The sequence below is a fragment of the Crocuta crocuta genome, unplaced genomic scaffold, assembly GCF_008692635.1.
Source record: "Crocuta crocuta isolate KB4526 unplaced genomic scaffold, BGI_CrCroc_1.0 scaffold168, whole genome shotgun sequence".
Lineage (NCBI taxonomy): Eukaryota > Metazoa > Chordata > Mammalia > Carnivora > Hyaenidae > Crocuta > Crocuta crocuta.
This window is the reverse complement of record NW_027532591.1, coordinates 6,588,608-6,597,618: the sequence shown is the minus strand read 5'-3', so window position 1 is coordinate 6,597,618 and position 9,011 is coordinate 6,588,608. Positions and strand designations below refer to the sequence as shown.

The 9,011-nt window shown below is 51.2% G+C and overlaps 1 protein-coding gene across 1 annotated transcript in view; it reads right to left on the bottom strand.

Moving 5' to 3' along the window:
• The window catches only part of ACOT11 (acyl-CoA thioesterase 11), a 96,480-nt gene that overhangs the window by 84,469 nt on the left and 3,000 nt on the right, over positions 1-9,011 (bottom strand). The window contains exon 3 of the mRNA XM_077779785.1: positions 1,026-1,175. Coding sequence (XP_077635911.1) covers positions 1,026-1,175 — 150 coding nt within the window. The remainder of the gene's footprint in view (positions 1-1,025; positions 1,176-9,011) is intronic.

Sequence of the window (9,011 nt, the reverse complement as noted above, 5' to 3'; positions counted from 1 at the left end):
CTTCTGCGGGCAGTAGATGCCTTTTTATTCATAGCATATTAAGAAATTCACTCTCTGAAAGGATCTGATGTTCAAAAAGTATTTGCCTCTCTCTCCTACTCTTTTTCTCTCTCTTCATATATAATGGGGATAGCCCTAATTCTCCAGTTCCTCGTGTGTCTCTTTATAAATAAATAATGAGATTTTATTAATTATGCACGTACAGTATCTGCAAGCAGATTGCTATGTCTCTTGATGCTTAATAAAAAAAAAAAAGGAAAAACCCTCTACACGGAAGCTGATTTTTTTTTCCCTGCAAGCAAACGCAAACTTCAAGGAGCCATATGTCCTCCAAGGAGGGAGAGGAAGATAGAAGTTGGGGAGTGCGTGGGGTAGGAAGGGAGGGACTAAAGGCGGGTTCCTTTGCAGATTTTCGAGGCAGCTGAAGACAAGAATTTTGAGTCTCCTGCTCCACGTTTGTGACTGAGCTGCCTGTCTGAAAACATACCAAGGTTTGCTGGGGCGTTTGTGTGCTACGCGGGATGGGCAGCTGTTATTAGTAAACAGGAAACCAGTGAGAGAGAGCTGGCCGCAACCCAGTCGGTCTCTCAATTCAGCGCCCCTCCGCAGAGCCCCAAACCCCTAGCTCTCAAAACACGCTTTCTGGGCTTTTGTGCATCACCTATTTCCTGAGCGCCCAGCACAATTCCCGGCATGTAGTAAGGGCTAAGAAAGATTCCCGCGTTGAAGAAATTGAACAGGGAACACCTACAGGGGGTGAGGGAGTAGTTCCAAAAATGGTCAGGAGCTAGTGGTCTGGGGGTTCCAGGCCTAGAAGGTGTGAGAGTTGGGGCTTCAGCTCTCTCAGACAGTGGGGCAAGGGACCCCACCTCCTCGGTTTTCTGGTTCAGGAAATGACAGGGCAGACCTGAGTATTCAAAAACGAATCTGGACGGAGACCAAAGGAGGGGTGCATTAATGCAGGTGACATTAGGCAGAGTCCGTGTGGCTAGAGAGAAAAGGATGTGGGGGACATGGCTTGGTACCTTCAGCACATGGAGATGAGGGAGTAGGGGCGTCAGGGGTGAGCTGTGATTCAAAACCTTCTGGTTCCGGTTCAGAACAGCAAGGCTGTGTAGAGGTTTGAAGGCTGCCCAGAGGAGACGCAGGGATCCCTCTAGAACAGGCACCTGAGGCTGAAATTTGAAAAGCAGAAAAAAATTGACCCCGGAAGAGGCAAGCACCACTGCCCCTAGAGCTGTTTGTCCAGGGAGTTGTTGGGGACCCAGAGGCCCCGAGAGAATCAAGGACAAGCTGGTGGCCAGGCGAGTACAGCACCTCCACCACGATCTTTGCCTTCTTCTCAGGCACTTTACACTCGCCTCGCAGGAGATGCTTTTCTCGCCCAACCCAGGACAGACCGAATATCCGACCAAAAGGTTAATTAAATTGGGTGTGTGTTGCACAAGTTCAAAGATACATTTTTTTTTCCCCAAGGGAGAAGTCCTGGATGCCATTTCTCTAGCCTGTGAGAGGTCTATATATCAACAAGGAGTTAAAACATAAAAATAAAATCGTGCTGGCTGAGGTTACCACAAAGTTATCAAGCCGGGTCTTGCCAGAGCCGTGGCAGCTGCTATATAATTTGGGGAGCACTTCGTCTTCCAACCGTGGGGGTGGGGGGGCTCCTGACTTCTCTCCTTGTATCTGCCTATTTAAAAAGGACCAGGATCCCTTTCCACACGGGTTAAAGAATATTGTTGGTGGCAAGGAAAGGCAAGGAGATGCAGATGCTATAGGCACTTGGGATTTGGGGAGGGGGTGGCAGGATGCTGCATGGACCCCCTCTTGGAGAAGGCAGGACCTGCTGTGTGATCTTGGGCAAGGCCCTCAGCTTTCCCACCAATTAAACTGTGGGGAGAAAGGGGGCACCGGTTGAAGATCAAGGATCCTTCTCAGTCTCTGGTTCTAAGATATAGGTCCAGGGACACCTGGGTGGCTTGGTCGGTATGCGTCCGACTTTGGCTCAAGTCATGAGCTCGCCATCTGTGAGTTCGAGCCCCGTGTCCAACTCTGCACTGACAGCTCAGGGCCTGGAGCCTGCTTCAGATTCTGTGTCTCCCTCTCTCTCCCCCTCCCCTGCTCATTCTTATTCTCTCTCTCTCTTAATTTTTTTTTGTTTTATTTATTTCTGAGAGAGAGAGAAACAGCGTGAGTAGGGGAGGGTCAAAGAGAGGGCGAGACACAGAATCTGAAACAGCCTCCAGGCTCTGAGATAGCTGTCAGCACAGAATCTGACATGGGGCTCGAGCCCACGAACCATGAGATCGTGACCTCAGCCGAAGTTGGACGCTTAACCGACTGAGCCACCCAGGCGCTCCTCTCCCTCTCAAAAGGAAATAAACATTTTTAAAAATTTAAGATATAGGTCCAAATGGGCCCCAGGGCTATTTTCCTTCATGGTCTTTTGGGATGGAACCTCTGTCCCCACACAGCCATCGTGCCTATATCCTGCCTGCAATTCTAGTTGTGGGCCAAGGTCCAAACACATGAACTACCTTTAGACCACAAAGCTCCCCAAATCACTGACATGTCCAAGCTGCAAAAGACAGTCTCTCTCTCTCTCTCACACACACACACGAAAACACACACGCACACACGCGCACGTGCCACAAAATCCTAGGGTCAGATACCATCCAGGCTGAGAGGTCACCAGGTCACCACGCCCTGCTCACGTGGGATGCACACAAGCCCTCTGCCCCACATCCCAGCCTAGTGTTTGTCCAGCTCTGACTAAACGTCATGTGTGACTTGAATGCCATGTGTGGTACCACATATGAACTCCAGCACACTGTACCCTAACCACTTACTGCCCCTGTCCATCAAGACATCCTGCTAATGTCTCAAAGCCAGCAAGCACCAGGATCGAAACTGGATGTTGTCCTCAGCTTCCTCCCTGCCTTCCTCCTGTGTGTGCCAGCTCAGAAATCTGGCGCCACGAGCTAAAAACCCAGGACTTACTCCCGATTCCCCGCTCCCCCTCCAATCCAGCCAGTCTCTGAGTCCTGACCTTCAACCTATGTCTCCAGTCAGTCCTGCCTCATCATCACTCACCTGTGTGATGATGTCAGCTTCCTAACTTAGCCTCCCTGCCTTCTGACTAGTCTCATCCCAATGATCCTCCGCGCTACCTTGCAGAGGGCTCTTCCTAAAGCCTTAGCTCGAATACAACACTCCTCTGCTTATAAATAAATGTGGACCTGAGTTGCGCATATAACCCAAATCCAAATTCCATAGCACACCATTCAAAGCCTTGCCTGATCTGTCTGCAGATGCACGTGCAGTCCTGTGGACCATTTGCCTTCCATGCAGCCGTACCAAATGGCGCGCTATTCCGTGAACATTCTCTGTCCTTCCACACCCATGTCCTCCTCCATGCTCTGCCCTCTACTGATGACACCCCTCTTGGCATTAAAGAGATTAAAAGTAAAGATTCCCTGCCCTGTAGGAACCCACTTTCTAAAGCAGCCCTACCCACTATAGTAACTACTCACCAATAGACTGACTGAGTGCATGCCATGTGGCTGATCCAAACTGAGTTGTGATGGTAGGTACAAAATACACACCAGAGTTCAAAAAAGAGGAAGAATATGCATTAGCTTGTTAACACTTTGTTTATATTGGTTACATGCTTACAGTATTTTGGATCTATTGGGTTTAATACAGTATGTTATATTCAAATTTGTTAAAATTTATTTATTTTTAAAAGACAGACCATGAGCAGGGGAGAGACAGAGAGGGAGACACAGAATCCGAAGTGGGCTCCAGGCTCTGTGCTGACAGCTCAGACACGGGGCTCAAACTTCACAAGCCTGAGATCATGACTTGAGCCAAAGTCAGATGCTTAACCGACTGAGCCACCCAGGTGCCCCTACAGTGTACTATATTTAAAACAATTTGGGGAGGAGGGCGGCACCTGGGTGGCTCAGTCAGTTAAGCCTCTGACTTCAACTCAGGTCATGATCTCACAGTTCATGAGTTTGAACCCCTCGTCGGGCTCAGTGTTGACAGCTTAGAGCCTGGAGCCTGCTTTGAGTTCAGTGTCTCCCCCCCGCCCCTCCCCCACTCACACTCTGTCTCTTTCTCTCTTAAAAATAAACATTAAAAAAAAATTTTTTTTAATTTTAATGTTTATTTTTGAATAGAGTGCATGAGCAGGGGAGGGGCAGAGAGAAATGGGGACAGAGGATCCAAGTGGGCTCTGTGCTGACAACAGCAAGCCTGATGTGGGGCTCAAACTCACAAACCACAAGGTATGACCTGAGCTGTCTTACCTGAGCTGCTGAAGTCGGACACGTAACCAGCTGAGCCACCCAGGTACCCCAATACAGTATATAATTAAAAGTAATTTCCCCTGGGTTGCTTGGTTGGTTTTTATAAGCTCTACGCCCAACTTGGAGCTTGACCTCACAACTCGAAGGGCAAGAGTCACATGCCCTACCGACTGAACCAGCCAGGAGCCCCTACTTATTTCTTAAAGCATTTGTGATGTGCATGATGCATCTTTGGGACAGTATCGCAAGGCACACAAACTCTGAAACAAGTGGTTAGAAGTCTAAGGTGGTGGTGGGGGGATATAGGGCGCTGGAGGCACACGGTAGGCGGACCCCCTCAGGCTTCCCAGCCGACCCACTGCCTGGGGCGACACCTGCGTCCAGCTGGCCTGCAGTGACAAGTGCTGCCTAAAGTAAGTGCAGAAAGGAAGAGGAGGCAAATATCCAGATCTCAGCTCTCCCCCGCTTTCTCCGGGAAGCCATCCCTGACCACCCTGTCCCCTGCCCCCACCTGGGTTATGTCCTTCTGGGGGGGGGGCCACAGCCCCCTCTGCTTCCCAGTCACAGCACCAATCAGTCTGCATGATCATGACCATCTGCTGCCCCTCCCCCACCCATGCGCCAAGGGCAGTGCCTCGCTTTCCTCATAGTGTGTCCCAGGGCTTGGTGCAGGAGGGACACCCCCAGCAAATGTTTGTTGAAAGTTGAATGAATTCCTTCATTCAACAAACAGTCACTGACCCCGAGTGACCTTCCTAGCTACAGCCTCCTCCAACCCCAAGCATCCTCAAACAACCCTCCCACCAGCCCCATGTGCCCAGGCCCGTGACTGTAACAGCGGCTGGGTCTCACTGAGCCCCCACCATATGCCACATGGTACTTATGTAGGTTAATATCATTGCTTGTTCTCCATAATCCTGTGAGATGGGCTCCATATATGCCCATTCGTGTACAGATGAGGAACCGGAAGCTTGGAGAGATGGAGTGCTTGTCCAAGGCCCAAGGTCACAGAGTAGGTCTGGATGGAGCTGGCTTTCACAAATCCGCCCTCCAATTCCCAGCACTTCAGCCTAAGACAGGGGTTCTCCCGGGGACGGTCCCTGTTAATCACTCTCCATTCTCTCCTCTTCCCTTACCTCCTTGTCCCTCTCCTTCTAGGTCTCCAGCTGGTGAGAGAGCTGAATTTGACTCAGACCCCAGCAGCAGGGAGGGCCCCCGCCCCACACTCTGCGCAGAGGAAGGGCTTCCCCCCCAAATGCTGCCTAGGGCTGAGCACCCCACCCCCAGCTAGGGAAGGGAGGAGGCCGGGAAAGAGAAACCCACTGGGGCCTCTGGGGCACAGCCCTCGAGGAGCCCCGGTGTTTGGTTTCAATTAGGAGGACAAATTCCAGGAAGCCAGGCCAGTGCTGAGGGGGATGGGGGTGTGCAGAGCAGGGCTCAGAAGAGGAGGCTCCTGGAATCTGGCCTCAGGAAGAGGCTCCTGGAGGGCTGAGGGGCCCACTGGGGAAGAAGGCTGGCCCATAGAGCCCAGCTTGAGTCCCAGTCCGCAGTTACCCACATACAGCGTGCTCTGAGGGGTGGAGACGGTGCACCAGGCACCTGGCACAGAATAGGTTCCCCAGGGCTCAGTAAATGGTGGCCAGCATTGCTTCTGTTGATGCTTACATTGTTCTAGAAATTCCAGCTGGGGGGGGGGGCGTCGGCAGGGGAGCAGTGCCTGGTGGTTGATAATGCAACCCCACTGCATACCAAGCTGAGGGCTGGGCCCCTGGGAGCCCCAAGATGACCTAAGCTGAGAGTTCGCACACAGCCCAGGAGCTACAGGTACAAATAACTGTTACGTGGTGTGGCCGGCGTGAGAGCAGCAGCAAGAGCCGGGCCCTGGGAGGCTCAGAAGAGACTGGAAGATGCAGAGGGAAGAACTGTCCTCTGTCTTGTTCATGCTGGACTCCCCAGCTGCCAGCCCCATGCCTGGCACATAGGAAGTACTCAGTAGTTATTTGCTGAATTAATGGGCAGTGAACTCTTCTGGGAAAGTTCAGGGAAAGCTTCTTAGAAGGGGGGGGGGGTTGCATTTAAGCAGGGTTTCAGAAAATGAATCAAAGCTGAGAGACCAAGAAAAGAAGAAAGGGCATTCCAAGCAAAAGGAACAGATGACGCAGAGATGAGGTGGGACGGAGCGTGTGGTGAGGTATACACGGAGTCACTCAGTCAACAAGTATCGATGGCATGCACCTGTGATGGTCCGGGCACTGTGCTCAGCTGATGGTGGTGGCTGGACTGGAAGGGAATGAGCTGGGGCAGGGATCAGACCACCACCGGGGCGGGGGGCGAGGTCGGGCTCATTATCTTGCAAGGGAGTCATGAACTATGGGGAGGCCCGGAGGCGGGTCTATCTTCTGGGAAGTAACAGTGGCAATATAGGGCGAGCATGTGGGGTTAGAGGAGTCCAGAGCCGAGCTGGCACACGCCTGGGGACATCTAGCCAGGCAATAGCGGGGAGCAGACTTGTGTCACGGCCCAAGGCTCACTCTCCTGCGCCAGCACTGGGCGCAGCTCCTCTTCGACCAGCCCTATCCTGGATCAGCCTTACTGAATGACCTTGGATATGTCTCCTCCTCTCTCTGGACCAAAGGCCTTCAACTGATGCCAAGTGTCTCAAAGTGTGGGTCAGGTACACTGAGTGGCATGGCCTACAAGCTGGGCCACACAGATTAGGGACCCTCCATCTCATCTCAGGGAAGTTATTGCTTCTGACCATGTCAAGAAGAAAAGCCCAGTTTGAAACTGGTACATCTTTACAACCTCTCTAACACTTGCCAATCTCCCTTTAGAGAGAAGAGAGGCCTCTAGCAAGCAAGGGTATCTAAGCTAGAATTGCTTTGTTTTCCTTGGATTTTTTTTTTATATTTATCTTCTGTTTTGGGAAAGCTAAACATTCAGAGTACAGATACAGCTTCTTTTGTTAAAGTTTTGTAAAGTGAGTTAATTTAAAGAAAAACACTAAGCAGATGAGGTAAGCAGATACATAAAAATCTTTTTCTTTTTAAATTTTTAATGTTTATTTTTTATTTTTGAGACAGAGAGAGACAGAGCATGAGAGGAGGAGGGGTTGAGAGGGAGGGAGACACAGAATCCGAAACAGGCTCCAGGCTCTGAGCAGGCTCCAGGCTCTGAGCTGTCAGCACGGAGCCCGATGCGGGGCTTGAACTCACAAACTGTGAGATCATGACCTGAGCTGAAGTCAGATGCCCAACCGACTGAGCCACTCAGGCGCCCTACAGAAAATCTTAGAGGAGGTACCAATGACTGGACGTTAGGGGAATTGTGGGTGGGGCACCTCTTACTCTTGGGTCTAACATGAACCGTTTTTCTAGAAATCAACCTAAGGTCTCAGTGCTGATAGTCACTTTTTTTTTGGTCTTTTTTTTTTATAACATTTATTTATTATTGAGAGACAGAGAGACAGTGAGTGAGCAGGGGAGGGAAAGAGAGAAGGAAACAGAATCCGTTCCAGGCTCGAGGCTCTGAGCTGTCAGCATAAAGCCTAACGTGGGGCTCGAACTCACTAACCCTGAGATCATGGCCTGAGCCAAAGTTGGATGCTTAACCAACTAAGCCACCCAAGTGGTCCCACAAGGTTTTTTTCTAATGTTTATTTATTTATTTTTGAAAGAGAGAGAGAGCATGAGTGCGGAGGGGACAGAGGATCTGAGGCAGGCTCTGCATTGATAGCAGCAAGCCCCATGTTGGGCTCGAACTCATGAACTGTGGGATCATGACCTGAGCTTATGTCAGATGTTTAATCGACTGAGCCACTCAGGTACGCCCAGTTTTCTTTAAAGCAGGAGAAGATCAGAATTTCACCAGGCATTTCATGTTGGGATCAACTTTACTTCCCAAGGAATTCCCCTCAGCAAATTTCAATACTAGCTACAGCACCTTGGCCACATCCCCCATGACAAAGGAGGTCAGGGAAAGAAGGAACCCCAAGCTGGAGTAGCCAGTCTTGAGCCATTGTTAACCTCCTTCTCCTGATTCTGGGGGAGCTCTTGGAGGGAACTCTGGGACTCCCACCCCCCAGGGTCAAGAACAGCTGTCAGGAAGGCCCTTACCAAAACATCTTACTTTGCAGCCATTCGGGGTTTTGGGCCAGTGAAGGTGAGACCTCCGAGGTCCCCCTGCACCCCTGGAATAAAGGTGAAGCTCTTTGTGTGGCACTCAGGATTCTTCAATGACATCCGCAGTCTGTCTCTGCATCCCCTCTACCCGTCCGGTTCCAACCCTGGCTTCAAGCTCCTTTGTCACCATTTCTGGGGAGCCCTTTCTCAATCTCTCCAGTCCCTGCCCCCAGTCTGAGTCAGGGCCTCCTGTGGAATTCCAACTTCCTTAGCATCCCAGCCCCAAGCACCCTAGGTCATCATTGCCTCTTTGTGTGCCTCTTGTCCCCAAGGATGGGAAGACACTGTGTGTTTTGTCTCTATATCCTAGCACCCAACACAGGGGGGATGCTTGGGTTCAGCTTTGCTGGACTGAAGAGGATATATTTCAGTGCCCACGTGCTGTTATGGGTGCCTTTTACAGGCTTCCTCCTCTTCTGTTGGGTCTCCTGCAGGGCAAGGTGCCTGTGGAGAACAGCGAGAGGCGAGCGGGAAGGGGGGGAGCGGGGGGGGGGGGGGGGGGAAAAAAGTAACACCA